The sequence below is a fragment of the Bufo gargarizans genome, chromosome 4 (assembly GCF_014858855.1).
Source record: "Bufo gargarizans isolate SCDJY-AF-19 chromosome 4, ASM1485885v1, whole genome shotgun sequence".
In the NCBI taxonomy this organism is placed as follows: domain Eukaryota; kingdom Metazoa; phylum Chordata; class Amphibia; order Anura; family Bufonidae; genus Bufo; species Bufo gargarizans.
The window spans coordinates 502,265,787-502,291,068 of record NC_058083.1 but is presented as its reverse complement, the minus strand read 5'-3'; the positions used below and the strand labels follow the sequence as shown (position 1 = coordinate 502,291,068).

The 25,282-nt window shown below is 47.1% G+C and overlaps 1 protein-coding gene across 4 annotated transcripts in view; it reads left to right on the top strand.

Moving 5' to 3' along the window:
• Window positions 1-25,282, top strand: part of EML4 (EMAP like 4) — a 189,879-nt gene that overhangs the window by 139,059 nt on the left and 25,538 nt on the right. For all 4 annotated transcript variants that reach the window (XR_006388849.1, XM_044291838.1, XM_044291840.1 and 1 more), the window contains exons 14-15: window positions 1,111-1,246; window positions 13,180-13,331. Coding sequence is in view for 3 of the 4 variants with exons in the window: in XM_044291838.1 (XP_044147773.1) it covers window positions 1,111-1,246; window positions 13,180-13,331 (288 nt within the window). In the remaining variant the exon portion in view is untranslated. The remainder of the gene's footprint in view (window positions 1-1,110; window positions 1,247-13,179; window positions 13,332-25,282) is intronic.

Below are 25,282 nucleotides of genomic sequence, written 5' to 3'. Positions count from 1 at the left end.
CCACGTGTTGATCTGACACGGAAATCCGCATAAAATCCACCAGTAATCCACACCCCACGCTTATCAATGCGGTTTTATTAACCTCCTTCACATCACTGAAGATTTCTGCTCAGAATTGTAGTTTTTGCTGCTGTATTTTTGAGCCAAACCACAAAGAAGGAAAAAACGTAAAGCCTCATGCACACAACCTTGGCCACAAAATGCAGTCCACGGACCCTTTGAAGTCAATTGGTCCACCGAAAATGCAGATACAACGTGGACGGTATGCAGATTTTGCAGATCCACAATCTGGAGACTGCAAAATACATACGGCTGTGTGCATGAGGCCTAAAGAAAAGAGTGATGGATCCCCCCACCCCACCCCCCTTCTCTCCATTGGCTACACTTGTGTGGCTAAAAAAGTGCAGGTGTGATTCCAGGCCGACTATCGGCTGCACCCGTCCAGCATGTTCAGGGGCACTACAAGTAACAGCACGCTTGAATAGGACTGAGCTGCAGTACCATGGACAAGAGTGAGGCCATTTCTAGAAAAAAAAATAAACTATTTTTATATATTTTAATAATCCCACACCTCCCCTTTTTAATGGGTAATCCAGCCCCTGTCTCCAGATCTGACATGAATGTAGAGAGGCGCTGCTGCACGGAAGGTTGGCGAGGCTGCTGTCCAGCGCCCGGCAGGTATCATGGGCACAGTACTTATTGGGCATCAGACAGTAGTTTGGCGTGCAGCACCTGGTGTCAGAGCGAGAGTCAGGGTCACCTTGTTGTATGTAGAGCTTCTAAATCCTAAATATCTTCAAACGCGGCTGCACCACATGAGGTCTCTGCATGCTGTCCTGAAAAGCACTGCTCTTGTCTGATAGGACTGCGCTGCAATAACAGACGCAAGATGCAGCCCCATGCAAAAGAGAGGCGCTGTTTCTATTTTATTTCTTTTAGATATTATAATTTAATTTTTATTTTTTTTATTTATTTTCTAATTCTGGACCTCTCCTTGAAATCTTGTTTGTGTAGTGAGTATCTGATAGGAGGAGGATAGATTTGGTGGATTTATTGTGCACTCTGCAGACAGGATTCACAGAACTCACATTTTTCAACTTTTCTGTGCAGAAATACGAGAAACCAAAGTTTGTGCAGTGCTTAGCCTTCCTACCCAATGGAGATGTACTTGCTGGAGACTCCGGTGGAGTCATGTTAATATGGAGCAAAACTCCAGTCGAATCAACAGCCGGTAAAGGAGTAAAAGGTAGGCTTCTTCGTCCCACCGTCTGCCGGCATCGGGTATATTCACAGGTCTCTGCTGCCGTCCTGTACCTCTGAATGGGGCTGGCAGACACGCTGCAGAAATGGCTGCCACGTGTCAATCCACCTAATCCGTGCGGGATGACTTGGCCAGCAACAAGTACTCACACCTGTGTGCTTCTGTATGAGTATTCTGCTGGAGGGTCCATTCCTCCCACCGAGGTGGTTACGCCAGGTTTCCATGATATTAAGTGGCGCTGAAATAAGGGTGCGGTGATACGGTAAAGGTTATCCTGAAGATCTCTGGTTTTGCCACTCCTAACGTTTTAATTACTTCTAAATCCCTGCTTGGCATCCAGCTAAATGTCTCCATAATTGTTCTAAATGCTCAGGTAATTATTTGTAGTCATAATATGAGTCATTAGGTGTATTCCCCACTCATAATGTCATTAATATGCCTGGCACACGCTGGAGAACTCATCATGCAAATGCTTCACCTGGTGAGAGATACACTACTTATTAAAGGGGTTTTCTACTGATCGGCGGGGGTCTGACACCTGGGCCCCCCTGTGATCAGCTGTTTGAGAAGACAGCAGTGCTGCTGTGAGCGCCACAGCCTTCTCTCTGCTCACCAAGCACAGCGCCATCCATTCTATAGTGGCTGTGCTTGGTATTTCAGCTCAGCCCCATTCACTTCAATGAGGCTGATCTGAAGCTCGGCCATGTGACAGGTGAATGTGAAGTCAGATGGCCTGGGTAAAGCTGCGAGAAGACTCCAGCACTACTGCAAGCGCCGGTGCCTTCTCAAACAGCTGATCAGAGGGGTCCCGAGAGTTCGGACCCCTAACAATCAGATACTGATGACCTATCTAGAGCTGGGATGCCCAACCTGTGGCCCCCCAGCTGTTACAAAACTACAACTTCCAGTATGCCCTGATATCTGTAGGCTCTCTGACAATGCTGGGAGTTGTAGTTTTACAACAGCTGGAGGGCCATAGGTTGGGCATCCCTGATCTAGAGCATAGCTCATCAGTAGAAAAGTCTTGGAAAACTCCCAATTTTTTGTACTTTTTCAAGCATTATATTTGTGTATTGGGGGGTCTGAGTCGCCTCTATTTTAAACCCATTTTAAGTACAAAATAAGTAGATGCATAATTATTCACCCCCTTCATGTATTTGGAAGAGTAGTGCTCTGCAGCCTGTGATTCTCAAGCCCATATGGAACTACTACTCCCAATAAGCTGGGAATGATAGTTTTGTGATGGCTAGAAAACCACAGGTTGCAGACCAAGGAAGTAGAGTGACATTTGGCAACCGTCTGTGTGGATAGGCCTTTTTGGAGGAAGAAGAGTCAACGTTGGTGGCGGCCAGTAAAGAGGTCCATAGATTATGGATGGGTGAAACGCCTGTGGTCTGAGAAATGAAGCGGCCCGTTGGCATGTTTGTTTAGCTCAGCCACAAAGCTGTTTAAAGGGGTTGTCCAGGATTAGAAAAACATGCCTGCTTTTTCCTAAAACTGCACCCTACTGTACCTGTCCGCAGGTTATTTGTGGTATAGCAGCTCAGCCCCATTTCCATTAGAGCAGGGATGCTCAACCTGCGGCCCTCCAGCTGTTGTTAAACTACAACTCCCACGATGCCCTTCTGTAGGGTGATAGCTGTAGGCTGTCAGGGAATGATGGTAGTTGTAGTTTTGCAACAGCTGGAGGGCCGCAGGTTGAGCATGCCTGCATTAGAGGGATTATTGCCTCTCTGAGGACAGGATGAAGTAGTGACGGAGATCCTGATTGCAGTGCTGGTCACTTTTTTTAAATATTTTTTATTTTTTTCCCATTTCTGTATTTTTTCATTATTAGGTGAAGCCCCACACTTGAGTCCTCTCAGAATGTACAGTGTCCTCAATATGAGCCGTCCTCTCGCTCTGCTGATTGACAGCTTTCTTTCTATGCACAGTATAGGAGCTGTGGGGTTAGCCCGCCATTCGTAAATTCATGGACTCCACGTAGCTCCCGCTAAAGCTAATAAAGTAATGGAAAGGTTCCAAATAATTATAGTTGGTGCTCGAGGCTGAAAAAGTTAGATAAGAAGAATCGGATTATCATATTGTAATAATGTATAAACACCAGCGTGATAATTAAAAACGGTATAAAACCATCACAATTGCGATTCAATAAGAGAACATAAAACATATATTGTAGTGTCCCCAATAGACCTTAAAGAGGTTCTCCGGGCTTTTAATATTGATGACCTATCCTCAGGATAGGTTATCAATATCAGATCTGCAGTTGCAGAGAGAGCAGAGCCTCTAGGTGTAATGGCAACGCCCCCGTTGCTCCTAGAGGCTCATTTGCATCTATTAAAACATCATCTTTCCACTTCACCACCATGACGGCCCAGAGAGATTGACCCCTGACCTCTGTAGGGGCAGGAACAGAGATAGGTTTAAAAGGACCCCTCCCACCACCATTCACCAGTGTGTTCCTGCCCCTATAGCGGCCAGGCAGAGAAAAAGTCCTCTCTGACTTCAGGGAGGTGAAGTGGACCTCGTTTTTTATTTTCACAAAGGTACCTGGATGACCGCATCGGCGGTCCTCGTGGCCTCCCTTACGGCTCCATCATCCAGGTAAGCGTCCCCTGCTCTCCGGCGGATTATTCCAAAGCTGGCAGGGTGACGCCGGGGTCACGCTCCCTACGGGTGGGAAGCCTGCCCTGAGCTGCCGCAGGTCGCCTACCTCCTTGGGGGGGAGCCGACCGGAAAGACGCTCTGCAGTCGCGCGCGTCTGACGTCACTTCCGGGTTACCGGCGAAACCCGGAAGTAGACGGGGCCTCTCAAATAAAGCGCTCCCAGCACTCTTCCCGCGGCGTTCTCTGCATCGCAGACATGTCGGACCAGGAGAGGGAGAAGGAGCCGCAGCAAAAGGTCCCACAGCCGAAGGAACAGACCGTCTCAGAGCGCCCCTGCGTGAGTAGCCCACCTGGGCAGCTGGCAGCTTCACAATGCAGGGGGGGTCCATATGTGTGCACACTCTTGTGTATTCACTGTCTCTCCCCCTGGGGGTCTGCGGGTATACTGCACTAAGTTACTGCTCCTATACCTGCCTGGCATAAATTAATGGGCTGCCTCTCTCACTTTAGGCCAAACTACCCTTAAAAGTTAAAGAAGACCGCCAGATGCCTCCAGTGCTCCGTCCGGCTTCCTGAGGGCCATACAAAAAAACTTTGCTCGGATTGCATCGCTAAAATAGTGAGAGAGGAACAGCCCTCTATTATGCAGGAATTCAGATCCATGATCCAGGAAGAGGTTAAGTCTTCCCTGACCGCCCTCCGCGAGGATATCCGAGGGCCTCGCCCCCCTAAACGACCCAGAATAGGCGGATATTTCTGACTCAGAGGACTTAGAGGACAACGCCTCATCCCCTAGGAAAGAGGATGAGGAATCCCCTATCTGAGGGCGAGATCATTGAGGACACTAAGAAATATTTCTTTAGCTCCAGCGAGATGAGTGACCTCTTAAAGGCCGTCAGGGACACCATGGGGGTGGAGGATATCCAGCAACCCCATACGATTCAGGAGGAGATGTTTGGGGGATTGAGGGTCAAACGCTCCAGGGTCTTCCCCATAAATGAAAACATTAAGGAAATGGTGATGGATGAATGGGCCCATCCTGAAAAGAAACTGGGAATTTCCAAAGAATTCCGAAACCTGCCTTGTGTTTGACCCGTCAGATTCTAAGATCTTTGAGGTTCCTAGAATTGACGTCCAGGTGGCCAAGGTTAATAAAAAAAACCTCACTTCCATTTGAGGATTCCTGTCAGTTAAGGGACACTATGGAAAGGAAGGCCGACAGTCTGTTAAAAAAATCTTGGGAGGCAGCAATGTTTAGCGTCAGGACTAACATAGCCGCTACTTCAGTCGCCAGGTCTATGTACCTATGGCTGAACGAACTAGAAAACCATCTAGTTAACAGGACTTCTAGGGACCAGATACTCGATACTATTCCCCTACTAAAATCCGCCACAGGTTTTCTGGCGGATGCCTCCGCAGAAACGATTAGGTTCTCAGCCAAAGATGCCGCTTTGTCTAATACGGCCCGACGGGCACTTTGGATGAAATCTTGGTCGGGAGATATCTCTTCCAAGATGAAGTTATGTTCTATAGCCTTCTCAGGGGAATGTGTTCGGTCCTGTTCTGGACAGGATCCTTGAGAAGGCTACAGATAAAAAAAAGGGGTTCCCTGAAGAGAAGACCGCTAAAAGAAAAACCTCCTTTCGTGGTCAATTTTCCCAGAGCAGCTCCTTTCGTGGCAGGGGTAAGACCGGGCGTTGGAGTTACCCAAAAGGGGGGAGAGGTAGAGGCTTCCTCCTTAATCCCCAAAACAAGGGAGGTGAGAAGCAGTGACGCCAGGATAGGGGGAAGACTATCCCAATTTTTTTGCTCAGTGGCAACAGACTACTTCCAGCCCCTGGGCTCAAAATCTTATCAGAATCGGTTACAGGATAGAGTTATCTTCCCCCCCCCTCCAGATGTGTTTCTGGTTTCTCACCACCCATCTCCTTGTCAGCTCAGCCAGATCTGGAAGGAGATTCAGAATCTCCGGGATTTAGGAGTGGTGATTCCCGTTCCCGAGCTTCAGCGGGGGCAGGGGTTCTACTCCAGCCTTTTCTTGGTAAAGAAACCCGGGGGTTCCTTCCGTATGATCATAAACCTCAAAAGACTAAACAGATTCGTTACCTACAAAAAATTCAAGATGGAATCCCTAAATTCCACCATTCCTTTAATTCAAAAAAATGCGTCCCTCTGTACAATCGACTTGAAGGACGCATACTACCATGTTCCTATTCACCTCCTGTCTCAAAAATTCCTGCGATTCGCAGTAAGGGATCACAGAGGGTCTGTTCACCACTTCCAGTTCGTGGCTCTCCCCTTTGGGCTGGCTTCAGCCCCAAGGATTTTCACGAAACTGGTGGTGGAAATGGTAGCCTCCCTGAGACCTCAGGGGGTGACGGTCGTCCCGTATTTAGACGATTTTCTACTAATTTCCAACTCTGTGGATCAGTCCATAGCAGACCGAGACATCTTCTGCTCCCTTCTGACATCTCTGGGGTGGGTGATAAACCTAAAAAAGTCATCCCTAGTTCCAAATACCAGGGTAAAATTCCTGGGGGTCCTGTTAGATTCAAAAAAACTAACAACCTTTCTCCCAGCAGAAAGAATCCAGAACCTGCAGTTGGCTATCAGAGCCTTCCTAGGACGTCGATCCTTCTCGTGCAGAGAAGCGATGAGTCTCCTAGGTCAGATGACAGCCTGCATAGTAGCAGTCCCTTGGTGCCAGGCCCATTACAGAACCCTTCAGTCCTGGCTTCTCAGGAGATGGGACAGGAACCTATCTTCCTTGGACAAGAAGATCCTGATCCCGGGCCACATAAAATCCTCAGTACGGTGGTGGCTTCAAACAAAAAACTTAACGAAGGGCATGACCTGGTTCAAAACCCCAGCAGTGCTTATCCATACCGATGCCAGCGTAAAGGGGTGGGGCGCAAAAATTGCTTCCGACCTCTACCAGGGAGACTGGCCTCAAAGTATCGCAGCCCAGTCTTCAAACTACAGGGAGCTCAGGGCAGTCTGGGAGACAATACAGGTAGCCGCTCAAAAATTAAGAAACCAACATATAAAGGTCTATTCAGACAATGTAACGACCGTGTCCTACCTCAAACATCAGGGGGGCACACGATCTCAGAAGCTAGAAGGTCTGTCCAAAAAGATATTCCTCTGGGGGGAAAAGAACGTAAAGTCGATATCTGCAATTCATTTAAAAGGAAGCTTAAACTGTGCAGCAGACTTCCTCAGCAGGACTACCATAGACCAGGGGGAATGGTCTTTAAGCAGGGACGTCTTCAATCTGATTGTCCAGAGGTGGGGCCTCCCTCAGGTAGACCTATTTGCTACAAGAACAAACGCAAAGGTATCAACCTTTTGCTCCCTAAACCCAAGGGACAGGCCCCTAGCGATCAACGCCTTCTCCCTACACTGGAACTGGGACACGGCATATGCCTTCCCTCCGTTCCCATTAATCCCAAAGGTCCTCCAGAAGATCATCAGGGACAGAGCCAGAGTAATCTTGGTCACCCCGTACTGGCCCAAGAGGAGCTGGTTCTCGATACTAACCAAACTCTCCTCTCAGGAAGCTTTTATTCTCCCAAGGAGGAAGGATATCCTGATCCAGGGGCCGGTTCTCCATCCTCATCCGGAAATCTTCAGTCTCTCGGCTTGGATCCTGAGTCCAATCTTCTAAGACGTAGAGGTCTCTCTGAGGGGGTTATTTCTACCTTAAAAGCCAGCAGAAAGAAGGTGACAAACGCCATTTATTTAAAGATCTGGAAGAGGTTCTGCACCTGGTCGGGCGACAAAGCCCCAGATCAAACCAGACCGAATATACTAAAGATTTTGGATTTCCTGCAGAAGGGCCTAGAGTCGGGGTTAAGTCCTTCTACCCTTAGAGTCCAGGTCTCAGCACTTAGTGCATATTTTGATTCTGAACTAGCCAACCATAGATGGATCCAAAGATTCGTGAGATCTGCAGCCAGACTAAGACCTTCTCTCAAATCAAAGGTGCCTACCTGGGACTTAAACACCGTCCTTAACGTACTCACAGGTCCGCCTTACGAACCCCTGGACTCCAGTTCTCTGAAGCATCTTTCCCAGAAGGCGGCTTTTCTTATTGCTATAACATCAGCAAAAAGATTGAGCGAGATCCAGGCATTGTCAATAAGACAACCATACCTCATTATCCAGGACGACCGTGTCACCTTGAGGCTAGACCCGACGTTTTTACCAAAGGTAGTAACCGACTTCCATAGGAACCAGGAGATCATTCTTCCCTCCTTCTGTGAAAACCCTAAGAATCCTGGAGAAGAACGCTTCCATACCCTGGACGTTAAACGAACAGTGCTAAAGTACCTAGAGGTCACTAGAAACCTGAGGAAGGTGGAAAACTTACTAGTGCTATTTGGTGGTAAAAATAAGGGGAAGGCAGCTTCCAGATCTACCATTGCCCGATGGGTAAAACAGACTATTACAGACTGCTACAGGATTGAGGGCATCAGTTGTCCAGAGGTCATTCGGGCTCACTCTACGAGAGCCATGTCGGCCTCTTTTGCTGAAAGAGCAGGAGCTTCCCTAGACCAAATATGCCGGGCCGCAACCTGGTCCAGTGTAAATACCTTCACTAAACATTACAGACTTGACTTATCCAGGTCCTCTGACCTGGCTTTTGGTCGCAAGGTCCTTCAGGCCGTTGCCCCACCCTAAGACGTATATAATTTGTTATGTCTCTCTGGGCCGTCATGGTGGTGAAGTGGAAAGCCGGAATTAGACTTACCGGTAATTCATTTTCCACGAATCCACCATGACGGCATGATATCCCACCCTGAAAGTACATTTTACTCCAAAAAATTTGGTATGAACTTAATACCAAAAAAAAAAAAAAAAAAAACACTGATTTTTTTCACTCATTAACTGGTGATTGTGGCACTATAATCTGGAACTCACTGGTGAATGGTGGTGGGAGGGGTCCTTTTAAACCTATCTCTGTTCCTGCCCCTACAGAGGTCAGGGGTCAATCTCTCTGGGCCGTCATGGTGGATTCGTGGAAAATGAATTACCGGTAAGTCTAATTCCGGCTTTCTCAGCAATGCGGGCACATATGAACATGGGACCAACACAGATGCCGTCAGCTGCCGAGTGCACATGTAACAGGTCAGCCAGTGTCATAGGTACAAAACTGCTGACAGATTTCCATTAAGGATCGTAGTAAAATGAGACTTTGCAGATCAATTGCACTTCCTCACCATAGAATAATGGACCACCCGGCTGTAAGCATTACACACCGTTTCGCAATGTGAAGGCTTAGAAGTATTAGAGCCTTTCCCCTCACTCCCATCCCATAATCACATTGTAGTGATTATATGTTGGGATAGGATGCCTGTTCTCATTATATGCACTGAATTCTCCATCGCAGTCTCCGGACCACAAGGACGTTTTGTCATTAGGATTTTGGCCACCAGACCCGTTACACACGGCGGCACAGTTCCTGCCGCATGAATGCTCGGGGCATAGAGAACCGTCAGTCAGTTCCAGAGGTATCTTCAGAATGCCAGCACATTCCCTAAAATCAGAACACTGTAAACCCAAATCTCCCGGGATTTTAATTTAATATGAATTTAATCAAGAAATGGCAAAAGAAAATGTGAATCCATTGTTTCCAGACTCCGGAGATTAACATCAGCAGATCTGACATCATAAGCAATAAGGGGCAAGTTGTTTGTCTCGGTTATGGGCCGGAGGTAGTGTTTGTGTCATAGGTTTATTGTGCCTGTAGTCATCGGGGGCCACTCTGTGCAGGGTTCTGGGGGCCGCTCACTGATACAGTAAGTGGAGCCGCCAGTATATACAGGAGCGTGCCTACAGATGTTGTGCAGGGTTCTGGGGCCCGCTCACTGATATAGTAAGTGGAGCCGCCAGTATATACAGGAGCGTGCATACAGATGTTGTGCAGGGTTCTGGGGGCCGCTTACTGATATAGTAAGAGGAGCCGCCAGTATATACAGGAGCGTGCATACAGATGTTGTGCAGGGTTCTGGGGGCCGCTTACTGATATAGTAAGTGGAGCCGCCAGTATATACAGGAGCATGCATACAGATGTTGTGCAGGGTTCTGGGGGGCGCTTAGGAGCCGCCAGTATATACAGGAGTGCATACAGATGTTGTGCAGGATTCTGGGGGGCGCTTAGGAGCCGCTAGTATATACAGGAGCGTGCATACAGATGTTGTGCAGGGTTCTGGGGGCCGCTTACTGATATAGTAAGAGGAGCCGCCAGTATATACAGGAGCGTGCATACAGATGTTGTGCAGGGTTCTGGGGGCCGCTCATTAATACAGTAAGTGGAGCCGCCAGTATATACAGGAGCGTGCATACAGATGTTGTGCAGGGTTCTGGGGGCCGCTCACTGATATAGTAAGTGGAGCCGCCAGTGTATACAGGAGCGTGCATACAGATGTTGTGCAGGATTCTGGGGGCCGCTCACTGATATAGTAAGTGGAGCCGCTAGTATATACAGGAGCGTGGATACAGATGTTGTGCAGGGTTCTGGGGGGCGCTTAGGAGCCGCTAGTATATACAGGAGCGTGCATACAGATGTTGTTGTGCAGGATTCTGGGGGGTGCTTAGGAGCCGCCAGTATATACAGGAGCGTGCATACAGATGTTGTGCAGGGGTCTGAGGGCCGCTCATTAATACAGTAAGTGGAGCCGCCAGTATATACAGGAGCGTGCATACAGATGTTGTGCAGGGGTCTGAGGGCCGCTCATTAATACAGTAAGTGGAGCCGCCAGTATATACAGGAGCGTGCATACAGATGTTGTGCAGGGTTCTGGGGGCCGCTCATTAATACAGTAAGTGGAGCCGCCAGTATATACAGGAGCGTGCATACAGATGTTGTGCAGGGTTCTGGGGGCCGCTCACTGATATAGTAAGTGGAGCCGCCAGTGTATACAGGAGCGTGCCTACAGATGTTGTGCAGGATTCTGGGGGCCGCTCACTGATATAGTAAGTGGAGCCGCTAGTATATACAGGAGCGTGGATACAGATGTTGTGCAGGGTTCTGGGGGGCGCTTAGGAGCCGCTAGTATATACAGGAGCGTGCATACAGATGTTGTTGTGCAGGATTCTGGGGGGTGCTTAGGAGCCGCCAGTATATACAGGAGAGTGCATACAGATGTTGTGCAGGATTCTGGGGGCCGCTCACTGATATAGTAAGTGGAGCCGCTAGTATATACTGGAGCGTGCCTACAGATGTTGTGCAGCGTTCTGGGGACTATTCTTGTCGCAAAACTGACAAGACTAGGACTTGTTCTATAATTTGCGGAGCGGCTGCACGGATACCGACAGCACCTGGATGACGTCTGTGTGGGGTTTTGTATGCGGCCCATAGAAATGAATGGGTTTGTGTACAATCTGCAAAGACCAGGGAGTACAGATGTGTGCATGAGGCCTAAAACAGTGGTTTCCAACCTGCACTTCTCCCCCTGTTGTGAAACTACAACTCCCTGCATGTCCCGGCCACCTGAAGTGAGCAAGGGCAGACTGTCCGCAGGTCGAGACCATTGGTGTAAGGGAAGGGGAGTAGTGGTTTTCAGTACAGCCGGATATGCTGCACGGAGGTTTTCAGACTAAATGCCACCTGTAATTTCTAGGTATATATGTTTGGAATGGAAAATAAGGTGTAATATGAGGGAGTGTAGCTCCGAGCACTAGTTTATCCTATACCTACATAAATTATATGACTCACTGCAGGATGTCCCATCAGCAATTAGAGCTCCACTGCAAGGGAGAACGCAGAATATATATAGATTTATTTATTCTCATGTTGCCTACAGCTAAACGTCAGCAAGTTGTGACAGTAAGACCCTGTGCTGTGTTAGCAGAATAACATGGCGCGGCGTCTCCAGCTCTTCGTATTGCTTTGATCTTGCCCTCATTGGGATATTGAGGCTCCTACAGGAGATGCAGATGTAGGGAGATCTCAGGCAGTGCTTTATAGGAAAACTACGTCCCCTCCAAGCGGAAGAAAATGATCTACTGTGCAATTTACGTAAATGTCTTAGGGCTCATGCACACGACTGTATGTATTTTGCGATCCGCAAAACGGGCAAAAGTAGGACATGTTTTATATTTTTTTGCGGAACGGCTGCGCAGACATACAGGAACGGAATACACACGGAATAATGTCCCTATTTTGTTTGCGGACCCATTGACGTGAATGGGTCCGCAAAATGGACACGGAAAGAAAATGTGTGCGCATGAACCCTTAGGCCTCTTTCACACATGCGAGTTTTCCACGCAGGTGCAATGCGTGATGTGAAGGCATAGCACCCGCACTGAATCCGGACCCATTCATTTCAATGGGTCTGTGTACATGAGCGTTTTTTCACGCATCAGTTCTGCATTGCGTGAAAAACGCTGCATGTTCTATATTCTGCGTTTTTCACGCAACCCTGGACCCATAGAAGGTAATGAGGCTTCAGTGAAAAACGCATTGCATCCGGAAGCGTTTTTCACTGATGGTTGCTAAGAGATATTTGTAAACCTTCAGTTTTTTATCACGCGCGTGAAAAAAGGCATCAAAACGCATTGCACCCGCGCGGAAAAAACTGAACAAAATCGCAGACAAAACTGACTGAACTTGCTTGCAAAATTGTGCGAGTTTCACGGAATGCACCCTGAACGCATCTGGACCTAATCTGTCACGCTCGTGTGAACTCAGCCTTAGGCAAATGTCTGTTTATCCGAAAGGTGCATTAGTGGGCAGATCAGCAGAGAGTAGGGTTTCAGTCTGCTCTGTATATAGTACCATGCACGACCGTATTTCTGATCTGCATTTTTTGCGGATCGGATGCGGACCCATTATTTTCAATGGGCCCACAAACTGCGGAGAGGACACCGCGTGTTGTCCGCATCAGTTTGTCTATTCTGCCAGCACGCAAAAAAATAGGACCTTTCTACAGGGCTAAAAAACAAATGGTGGCATGCACACGGGATCTGTGTTTTGCGGACTGTAAAACTTGTATGGCCGTGTTCATGAGGTCTTATGGTAAGGAGACTTCAAGCAATGGTCCATGGCAAGTGTGTGACCAGCCTCTTCCCAACATGCAGAAAATGAATCAAGCAGGTCTTGGTTGCTGAGGCCAAAAAGCCCGGAGCGGGTTTGTCCACACTTTTGTGTGTTTTGGTCACAAACCATCTTATTCTTCTGGGGACAGTAGGGTGTGTCTAAGAGGTGAAATGCCAGGAAATTGTGTGCCCGATTATCATTATATAAAATTTACAGATGTTGCACGTGTACATTTATACATTACGATGTCTTCACTGTCCGTTTCCAGGCGTCTACCAAATTAGCAAGCAGATCAAAGCCCATGATGGAAGCGTGTTCACACTGTGCCAGATGAGGAACGGAATGATGCTCACAGGAGGCGGGAAGGACCGGAAAGTCATTCTGTGGGATCATAACCTGAACCCGGAGAGGGAGATTGAGGTGAGACCAGACGCCACTTCTGCGGTGTAGTGGAATTTGTATACAGGCAGTGACGTCACACCGGGGCTTCCAGGAACGCTAGAGGAGCAAGTGAGAACAGGACTATGGAGAAGCATTGTGCACAAGTACTGCATACTTGAAAATATGTCAAGTCCACTTAGCGGCACATTAAGTGAAGCTTTGCAGGAATAAATTACACTTTATGATCTTTGCAAATAGTTGTAAATGTTTAGGTGAAAACAGAGAAAGGGGTGTTTGCTCCACTACCAAACCTGGCACGACGATCAGCCGATCGCTGCAGATAGGGCTGGCCTTACATTTCCCCTACAGCGGCCACTGCAGGCAGATTATAGTATTACAAGGCAGCCAATACATGGATAGGCTGGGTCTGCTAGAGCAAGAGCCTCTCTTTTCTAGCCGCTCTCCACCCTAGCTCTTAGGAAAATCAAGCTGTAGGACATCCATATGTCTTAATACTCAGGCACCTCCTATTAAGTGTATTAAGCTGCAGTATTACTATATAAGACTTAAAGGAAATGTGTCGGCAGAAAATGACCTGTTGTTTAAATCATGTTTATGTTAAACGTATATTCAAATATTTTTTCATCTAATTTTCCTTGTCGCTATCTATATTTAAAAAAAAAAAGCCCAAAGCCCATCAAATCCTGCAGTTTTCGCACTGGTTACTAAGCCAGACCTTTGTGGTCTGTGCACATCAGTTTACTGCAGTTACCTGCTTATCTGTCATTTTAATCCTGCCTGTAATGATATCACCTATGTCTATAGATAAGAGGGGATCCACCTTTCACAATAGGTGATTGTCAAAGCTGATCTATTGTTCCCTTGTACATTGACCTCTGCCCAGGTCACAGAGCGTGCCTGGACAACGCTCTCTCAGTGAGGTCCCCTCCTGTCCTTTGTGTCCGTGGCCCATGGGGCTGCGTAAAGCAATTTTCTTAATGTTTTCTAATGATCCCTTTACATGGGAAGATAGAGCAGCAGATTCCTTCCCCACAATGGTCTGCTCTTCCCCATACCGACTTGTTTGCCGGCAGAAGAGCGTGATAACACAGGACGATCTGCTGCCAGTAAACAACGATTTTGGTGTACGCACAAATGATCGTATTACCCGATGGACGAGTGTCACCGCCTACGAACACTCGTTAGCGATTATCTTTAAGATTCTTGGCCAGTATAAAGGGCGCTTTAACACTCGGGCAAGATGGCCGCCCCCCTAATCATATTCAGGAAATAGAATAAAAAAAATCTGTAATCATAAAATAAAATCATATAAGATAAAAAGCAGATGTCTCTATCCGGTTTTAACGACACGTTTCCTTTAAGCAGTGATTCAGCACAATTGTATCTCTGTATATACGGACTTCAATCATGTGGTCTGCGGGTGGCACCTCCAGGCAGGGGTGTAACTGGAAGTCATAGAGAACTCAGGAGAAGGACCCCACCTTGTTGTCTCTTACACTGTAGTAATGAAAACAGCAGCAAATAAAGGATGGATAGTAGTCGTGTTACATCCTACGTAATGGCGTTTGGTGCCGGAATGTCATTCTTACTAATGGATCGGCACCTGAATGAGGCCCCTGGGTCCCGGAGAAGCCGCCTCTTCAGTGCAGCACAGTCAGGACTCATCCACATGTAACAGAAAAGCTGCCAATTTTTCACCCGGATTTGCAGACCGAAAATGTACACTGGATTAGAGTACCAGCTAAATGAATGAGTATTACAAATCTGCAGCGTGTCAATTTCTGATGCAGAACGGAAACTGGTACATAGCAGGTTTTACGAAGAGTTCAGTGGGGTCACGATCCTTGTTGCATGTGGATCCACAGCAAGTCCTAAATTAGGGTAAAAAACACTTGCCTCCACTTTAAAAAATAAATAAATATCTAATCTATCCTCTCTTGGCTCCCTTACCTGGTTATCTGCTGGTCTCTGTAGACATGGCTTGGTCTCATCATGTTACCACTGCAGCCAGTCACAGGCTGCAGCAGTCACATGAGAGGAGGCAGACTGAAAAGCGTCCTCTTAGCTCAGCTGCCGAAGATCAGGAGGAGTTTTCAGGAGGACTCGGGCCGCCTAGGACTACAGGTTCAGCTGGCTCAATGCAAGAATAACATATTTTGAGCATTTGTAGAACACACCGGAGGACTTTATTCTGCACCTCGTTTGTTCCCCTGTATCTTGTACATAGGGTATTAACTTGGTGTATTCAGGGTATTAACGGGGTTGTGCAGTGCTACAATCAGGATAGGTCATCAATATCAGATTGGTGGGCATCCGCCCCCCGCCGCCCCCACTGATCAGCTGTTTGAAGAGGTAGCAGCACTCGTGCAAGCACTGCTTCTGCTTCAAAATGTTTGCAGAGGCAGCGCAGTGTAATTACAACTGCTCATTCCAAGCAAGTGAATGGGACGAACCGCTGTATTTAATTTGCGTGGACACTGCAAAGGAGTCAGCGCACAGGTAATTCTGAAGCGGAAGCAGCGCTCGCACAAATGGCTGATTAGCGAGGGTGCCAGGAGTCGGAACCCCGCTGATCTGATATTCATGACCTATTCTGAGGATAGGTCATCAATATTGTAGCATTGCACAAGCCCATCAACTTGGCGTATGCCGGGCATATCTTTATATGTTGTATTAGGCTACTTTTACATAATTTTTGCTGGATGCGTCATGGATCAGAAAAATCGCTTCCGTTATGATAATAGAACCTACTGCGTCCGTTATGAACAGATCCGGTTGTATTATCTCTGAAATGACCAAGTCGGATCGGGCACTAAAACTATTGTAAGTCAATGGGCATTGGCACCATAGACTTGCATTGTGTTTCATGCCGGATCCGTCTTGATCAGTATCCCATGACGCGCGCACAAACCCTGCTTTGCAGCGTGGAAACGCAGAGGAACAAAATGCATTCTGGTGCACTCCGTTCCGTTCACAATGAATAGGGTCAAAACGGAAGTGGTTTCCTCCGGTTTTGAGATCCTATGAGTATGACTGATCAATACCAGTAAGGAAAGCACAGATGTGGAAGTGGCCTCATTGGGTTGTATGTCTGCTGCTGTCTTATTTTTAAATCCGAAATGCTATTTAAATGACAATTTATCTTTCTATTTCATCATGTATTTCCTTTCCTTTATCCCGCGGCGTGGTCTGTTTGGACGCCAGAGTTGAACCTCTTCCAGCCATTACATAAACACTTTTCAGCCAAAAGATTACTTTCTTTGTAATCATAAGAAGCTTTTCGTTTAATTAGTAAATGACCTACTTGCGAAGTTTGGAAATGACTTTTTAGGAAGCCCGCTTAAGCTCCAGCTTATGAGGACATGTTCCCAGGCTCGGCGTACACGGTGATCTACTGGTGCGCAGCCTCCAAACATAAAGGGTTCCTCTCATCAGGGCATATGGATATCATAGAAGAGTTCCTCCATTCGGGACTCAGCTTTTGGGTACTCATTCGAATGAATGTCCGCATGCAGTACTATATATAACCCATAGCGGCCGTTTTATGGGGAATTGGTAATTTTTTTTCCCCCCCACCACCACATCTATTCTTTACTGGGGTCTTAGGGTTGTCACCCACGGCCATCAGTGGATCACCACAGCACTTCATATAGGAAACGCCTTGTAGGTGATGAGATGATCCTATAAATGGTCCGGAAGCAGTTAGTCGATAGATGCCGAGAACATACAACGTAATGTGCATGAGGACCTCATGACCACCCACAGCAGGTGCATGGGGAAACAACGATCCCTCTCAATTAAAATAAATGTGCACGTATGATGCACCTGAGCATGCATCTCTATCGGGAGGTGGGAGAGAGAGCAGTTTTCTGAATGTCTTATATGTAAGATGAGAGTGGTCTGAGGTCTGTGGACTTTATAGTAGCAGGCAAGGCACTGGGTTATTAACAGCCGATTCTCAGAATGAAATGTAGACATTTACACACTTGCTGCCACCTAGTGGCCAGAACAGGCTTGCACTCAAGACTGGTAAGAAATAAAAACCTCTCTTTACAGCTTACCACGGACTTGAATGTTATCACCTCCCTATCAGTAGCAGGTGGAGGACTGATAACACAATGACTGGGCTTTTTTTTATTGGCAGATCGTGACCGTTTTGGTGAGAACTGCCAACAATCTTTTTGACTGTAGTGGATAGGACAGGCGGAGATATATATATGCAGCCAATTTAAAACTTAAAGGGTAGCCATCACCAGACTTCTGCTAGGTCATAGTGACAAGTCAGAAGTTTTGATCGGCGTGGGCTCCCACCAATTGCGAAAACAAAGGAGTAGAAGCACTGTGCCCCTCTCATTTCTGTTCACCCTATGATCGAGCAGACTAAGGCTCCATTCACACCCGCCCGGCACCCCTATAGAAATTCCTATTCTTGTCCGCAAGCTACGGACAAGAATAGGACATGTTCTATCTTTTGCGGAGCTGCGGAGCTGCGGACCTGAAGAGCGGGGCCATGCTCCGCAAATGCGGATGCTGACAGCACACTGTGTGCTGTCTGCATCCATTCTGTCCCCATAGAAAATGAATGGGTCTGCAACCGTTCCGCAAAATTGCGGAACGAATGCGGACCCATTTGCGGACGTGTGAATGGAGCCTTATAGACCTGTGAATCCGTACGCCCTCTGCTACTCTTTCTGAGGAAAGCCAAGAGCTGAGCAGAACCAGCAGCAGAGAGAAGAGGAGCACAGCTCGGAGGTTGGAGAGGTAAGTAGGCTGCCCTCACCCGACAGCCCTCTGCTCCACTGCCACCAGTGAGTACTCATGTAATCCGCAGCACATTGGCGATCTGCTAATGTGCTATGGATTACATGCTGGTCCTGGCACAAATTAGGCCACTTTCACACTAGCGTTTTAGTTTTCCGGCATTGGGATCAGTCATAGGGGCTCAATACCGGCAAAAAACGCCTCAGTTTTGTCCCCCTTAATTGTCAATGGGGACAAAACTGAACTGACGGAGCGCACCAAAATGTATTCCGTTCCGTTTAGTTGCATTCCCATAACAGAGAGCAAACCGCAACATGTTGTAGTTTGCTTTCCGTCCTGGGATGCGGAGAAAGACGGATCCGTTTTCTCTGACACAATAGAAAACAGATCCGTCCTCCACTGGCTTTCAATGGAGTTCATGACCAACCCGTCTTGGCAATGTTACAGATAATACAACCGGATTCATTCATAACGGATGCAGATGGTTGTATTTTCAGTAACGGAAGCGTTTTTGCTGAACCCTGCCGGATCCAGCAAAAACGCTAGTGTGAAAGTAGCCTAAGTGGCAGCGGGCTATCGGAGAAGGGGAGCATACTGACCTTGCGATCCTCCCAGCAGCTGTGCTCCTGTTCTCTCTGCGAAGCCGCTCGACCACCAGTAACTTCCGGTTTTATTATAGGACCACTATGTCACCAATGTTTTCTTTGAAGGCGCTCATGAAGTATTTGCATACTGACGATATCACGGGTGTATGCTGAGAATAAAGACTGTACATAAGTTGGACAGGGTGTAATGTCATTAAGGTGATGGGTGGGGTAGGATGTTAGTCAAACGGGAAGGGGCAGTGCCCAGAGGAGATGGGTGTTAGAATAGCGGTGCTCCAAGCCTTTTGGCCTGGCCCCTCTGTTCCCGAAAGAGCTTATTTGCATAATAATAAAATGCTGATATCTCGGGAACGCCGCTACGTAGAAACCGAAGGTATCGTTTTAAAAGGCCTGGTTTAATAAGGTTGATTATACTTACAGAGGCTGTTTAACCCTTTCTACCCCGGGCCAGTTTTCACCTTTCCGGGCCAGTTTTTTGCAAATCCAACATGTCACGTTATGTGGTAATAACTTTGTAACACTTTTATTTATCCAAGCCATTCTGAGATTTTTTTCGTGACACATTGTACTTCATGATAGTCATACATTTGAGTCAATATATTTAACCTTTTATTTATGAAAAAATTCCAAATTTACCAAATATTTTGAAAAATTCGTAATTTAAAAAATTTAAATTTCTGTGCTTTTAAAACAAAGTGATACCTCATCAAATATTTATTACTTAACATTCCCCATATGTCAACTTTAACCACCTCCCGACCGCTGTACGCAGATATGCGTTCGGGAGGTGGTTGCTTTACTCCTCCTGGACGCATATACGCGTCATCTCGCGAGACGCGAGATTTCCTGTGAACGCGCGCACACAGGCACGGAAGGTAAGCGAGTGGATCTCCAGCCTGCCAGCGGCGATCGCTCGCTGGCAGGCTGGAGATCCGAATTTTTTAACCCCTAACAGGTATATTAGACGCTGTTTTGATAACAGCGTCTAATATACCTCCTACCTGGTCCTCTGGTGGTCCCTTTTGTTAGGATCGACCACCAGAGGACACAGGTAGGTCAGTAAAGTCGCACCAAACACTACACTACACTACACCCCCCCCCCCCCCCGTCACTTATTAACCCTTTATGAACCCATGATCACCCCATATAAACTCCCTGATCACCCCCCTGTCATTGATCACCCCCCTGTCATTGATCACCCCCCTGTCAGGCTCCGTTCAGACGTCCGTATGATTTTTACGGATCCACTGATACATGGATCGGATCCGCAAAACACATGCGGATGTCTGAATGGAGCCTTACAGGGGGTGATTAATGACAGGCGGGTGATCACCCATATACACTCCCTGATCACCCCCCTGTAAGGCTCCATTCAGACGTCCGCATGTGTTTTGCGGATCCGATCCATGGATCCGTAAAAATTATACGGACGTCTGAATGGAGCCTTACCAGGGGAGTGATCAATGACAGGGGGGTGATCAGGGAGTCTATATGGGTGATCACCCCCCTGTCATTGATCACCCCCCCTGTAAGGCTCCATTCAGACATTTTTTTGGCCCAAGTTAGCGGAAATTTTTTGTTTGTTTTTGTTTTTGTTTTTTCTTACTAAGTCTCATATTCCACTAACTTGTGTCAAAAAATAAAATCTCACATGAACTCGCCATACCCCTCACGGAATCCAAATGCGTAAACATTTTTAGACATTTATATTCCAGACTTCTTCTCACGCTTTAGGGCCCCTAAAAAGCCAGGGCAGTATAAATACCCCATATGTGACCCCATTTCGGAAAGTAGACACCCCAAGGTATTCCGTGAGGGGCATATTGAGTCCATGAAAGATTGAAATTTTTGTCCTAAGTTAGCGGAAAGTGGGACTTTGTGAGAAAAAAACAAAAAAAATCAATATCCGTTAACTTATGCAAAAAAAAAAAAATTTCTAGGAACTCGCCAGGCCCCTCATTGAATACCTTGGGGTGTCTTCTTTCCAAAGTGGGGTCACATGTGGGGTATTTATACTGCCCTGGCATGTTAGGGGCCCGAAAGCGTGAGAAGAAGTCTGGGATCCAAATGTCTAAAAATGCCCTCCTAAAAGGAATTTGGGCCCCTTTGCGCATCTAGGCTGCAAAAAAGTGTGACACATCTGGTATCGCCGTACTCAGGAGAAGTTGGGGAATGTGTTTTGGGGTGTCATTTTACATATACCCATGCTGGGTGAGAAAAATATCTTGGTCAAATGCCAACTTTGTATAAAAAAAATTGGAAAAGTTATCTTTTGCCAAGATATTTCTCTCACCCAGCATGGTTATATGTAAAATGGCACCCCAAAACACATTCCCCAACTTCTCCTGAGTACGGCGATACCAGATGTGTCACACTTTTTTGCAGCCAAGGTGGGCAAAGGGGCGCATATTCCAAAGTGCACCTTTCGGATTTCACAGGCCATTTTTTACAGATTTTGATTGCAAGGTACTTCTCACACATTTGGGCCCCTAAATTGCCAGGGCAGTATAACTACGCCACAAGTGACCCCATTTTGGAAAGAAGACACCCCAAGGTATTCCGTGAGGGGCACGGCGAGTTCCTAGAATTTATTATTTTTTGTCACAAGTTAGCGGAAAATGATGATTTTTCTTTTTTTTTCTTTTTTCCTTACAAAGTCTCATATTCCACTAACTTGCGACAAAAAATAAAAAATTCTAGGAACTCGCCATGCCCCTCACGGAATACCTTGGGGTGTCTTCTTTCCAAAATGGGGTCACTTGTGGCGTAGTTATACTGCCCTGGCAATTTAGGGGCCCAAATGTGTAAGAAGTACCTTGCAATCAAAATGTGTAAAAAATGGCCTGCGAAATCCGAAAGGTGCCCCTTTGCCCACCTTGGCTGCAAAAAAGTGTGACACATCTGGTATCGCCGTACTCAGGAGAAGTTGGGGAATGTGTTTTGGGGTGTCATTTTACATATACCCATGCTGGGTGAGAAAAATATCTTGGTCAAATGCCAACTTTGTATAAAAAAATTTGAAAAGTTGTCTTTTGCCAAGATATTTCTCTCACCCAGCATGGGTATATGTAAAATGACACCCCAAAACACATTCCCCAACTTCTCCTGAGTACGGCGATACCAGATGTGTGACACTTTTTTGCAGCCAAGGTGGGCAAAGGGGCACATATTCCAAAGTTCACCTTTCGGATTTCACCGGTCATTTTTTACACATTTCGATTGCAAAGTTCTTCTCACACATTTGGGCCCCTAAATTGCCAGGGCAGTATAACTACCCCACAAGTGACCCCATTTTGGAAAGAAGACACCCCAAGGTATTCCGTGAGGGGCATGGCGAGTTCCTAGAATTTTTTATTTTTTGTCGCAAGTTAGTGGAATATGAGACTTTGTAAGAAAAAAATAAAAATAAAAAATCATCATCATTTTCCGCTAACTTGTGACAAAAAATTAAAAGTTCTTTGAACTCACTATGCCCATCAGCGAATACCTTAGGGTGTCTACTTTCCGAAATGGGGTCATTTGTGGGGTTTTTCTACTGTCTGGGCATTGTAGAACCTCAGGAATCATGACAGGTGCTCAGAAAGTCAGAGCTGCTTCAAAAAGCGGAAATTCACATTTTTGTACCATAGTTTGTAAACGCTATAACTTTTACCCAAACAATTTTTTTTTTTGCCCAAACTTTTTTTTTTATCAAAGACATGTAGAACTATAAATTTAGCGAAAATTTTATATATGGATGTCGTTTTTTTTGCAAAATTTTACAGCTGAAAGTGAAAAATGTCATTTTTTTGCAAAAAAATCGTTACATTTCGATTAATAACAAAAAAAGTAAAAATGTCAGCAGCAATAAAATACCACCAAATGAAAGCTCTATTAGTGAGAAGAAAAGGAGGTAAAATTCATTTGGGTGGTAAGTTGCATGACCGAGCGATAAACGGTGAAAGTAGTGTAGTGCCGAAGTGTAAAAAGTGCTCTGGTCATGAAGGGGGTTTCAGCTAGCGGGGCTGAAGTGGTTAAGTTGGCATCATTTTGTAAGTGTCATTTTATTTTTTTAGGATGTTACAAGGCTTAAACATTTTAAGAATTGCTTCTAAAATTCTAAGAAAATTTCCAAAACCCACTTTTTAAGGACCAGTTTAGATCTGAAGTCACTTTGTGGGACTTACACATTTCTAAATTTCACATTTTTGGCAGATTTTCCATTTTAATCAATTTTTTTCTTTAACACATCGAGGGTTAACAGAACTCAATATTTATTACCCTGATTCTGCAGTTTACAGAAACACCCCACATGCGGTCGTAAACGGATGTAAGGGCACACGGCAGGGCGCATAAGGAAAGGAACGCCATATGGTTTTTGGAAGGCAGATTTTGCTGGACTGGCTTTTAGATGCCATGTCCCATTTGAAGTCCCCCCTGATGCACCCTTACAGTAGAAACTCCCAAAAAGAGACCCCATTTTGGAAACTAGGAGATAAGGTGCCAGTTTTATTGGTACAATTTTGGGGGACCATATGATTTTTAATTGCTCTATATTATGTTTTTTGTGAGGCAAAATAACCCAAAAATAGCTGTTTTGGCACAGTTTGAATTTTTTTTACAACATTACTCTGACATGGTAAGATCATGTGCTATTTTTATAGAGCAGGTTGTTGGTGTGGACGCAATTATATCAAATAGGTCTACTTTGTTTGTTTCAGTTTTACATAGTAAAGCATTTAAAAAAATTATAATTTGTGTCCATTTTCTGAACGCCATATTTGTATTTTTCTGCCGATCGTCTTGTGCAGGGGCTAATTTTTTGCAGGAAGAGTTGACGTTTTTATTGGTACCATTTTTGAGTACATATGATTTTTTGATCATTCATTATTACTTTATGGGGCAAGAAAAATTGGTAATTTTGGCACAGTTTTGATTTATTTATTTTCTCGTGCGTGGCATTGGGGGACACAGCACCATGGGTATATGCCCAGCTGCCACTAGGAGGCTGACACTAGAAACAAAAAAGTGTTGGCTCCACCCAGGTGGGCTATACCCCTCTGCTAGAGCCAGAACAACTCAGTCTAGTTCTAGTGTCCGTAGGAGGCAGACATGACCTGCTAGCAGGTCCTTTTTCTGCTAATTTTTTATCTTTTATTTTTATTTTTATTTCTTTTAATTTTTTCCTCTACAGGTAGCAGGGGCGGCTCCATCGTGTTCCACCTTAGTTGTCCCCCTGCGGGCGCGTACTCGGTACCTTGCAGCCACCCAGTCCCCAACGTGACCTGCTTCCGCAGTGGATTCCGGCGGACCCACGGTTTCCGTGTTGAGTCCGCCGAGGGGGTGGTCATGCTGCGCCTGAACTAATCGGAGGGTGAGTATGTGCTTCAGCCCCAACCCCCTCCCCCACCCCCCCACCTCCACTTAGTAAGCTGGGCCTTTGGGGGGGGGCACCTCTCCTTCTTGGGGTCTCCCCCGCTCTCCTCTCAGGGGGGTCGCCATTCTGGAGCCTTTTTTAATGGTGTCGGCCCCTTTAAGACGGCCGGTTTCGGCCCTCGCTCTCCCTACCTCGGTGGCTGTGTCCCCTCCTCTGCCTTCCCTCGGCGCTGGCTGTTTCTTCTGCCGGACGCTCTCTCTCTCTTCTGCCTGAGCTGTGCGGCCGCGTGCGTCCTCACTCTGTGCGCTCCGGATCCTCCAGCTTCGGTTTTTTCTGGGACACAGCACCATTGGTCGTGGTAGGCAGCCTCTGGCTGACTCCTTCCTCTTCTTTTCAGGTTCCACCACCGAGAGGCCATCATGTCTTCCTCTGGTCAGGCCCCCACTCCCCCTGCCGCCATTTCCACTCATTACGCCTGCTCTGTGTGTAGCAGGAAGTTCCCATGCGGCCAGCCTACGTCCCTCTGTGTGCAGTGCCTCACCCCCGGGCCCGCCCAGTCCGCTCCTGCGGCCTCTACCTTGTCGGTTCTCCCGGAATGGGCTGCTACCCTGTCCCAGGCCATAGGTAGCCTTGCTAGCCTCTCCCAATCCCTGGCGCAGTCTCTGGACAGTCTCCCTGCCCAGATTGCGGCCGCCTCTGGCAGGGCCTCTACCGCTGGTGATACGCCTGGCGACAGTTCCCAGCCTCGCTCCGGCTCTCGGTCCCGCAAACGACCACGTACGGTCTCGGCTGGGTCTCACTCCTCCTCAGTTTCCCCGGATCACTCCCCGGCTAGGTCTGAGTCCGGTGAGATTTCTTCTTCAGCCGCTTCCGCCGCTCCTGGGGACTCCTCCGCTTCAGATTCTGAATCTGAGCGGTGTTCGGCGATGTCGGCAGCAGTGCAGGATCTCATCAGAGCCGTGCGGGACGCACTCCACGTGCAGGATGTCCCCTCGTCCTCCTCCATGGAGGCAGTGTCCTTCCGACGCTCTAAGCGGTCCACTGTGGTTTTTCCCAATCACGAGGATCTGGACGCTCTCCTTGCCAGGGAATGGCGTCACCCTGATCGGCGCCTTCATCTCACCAAGGCTTCTGATGTTCCTTATCCTTTCTCTGAGGATTCGGTCAATCTCTGGACGATGCCCCCCCTGGTGGATCCTCAGGTCGCTCGTCTGGCGAAGGCTACTACGCTTCCCCTGGCTGATGCG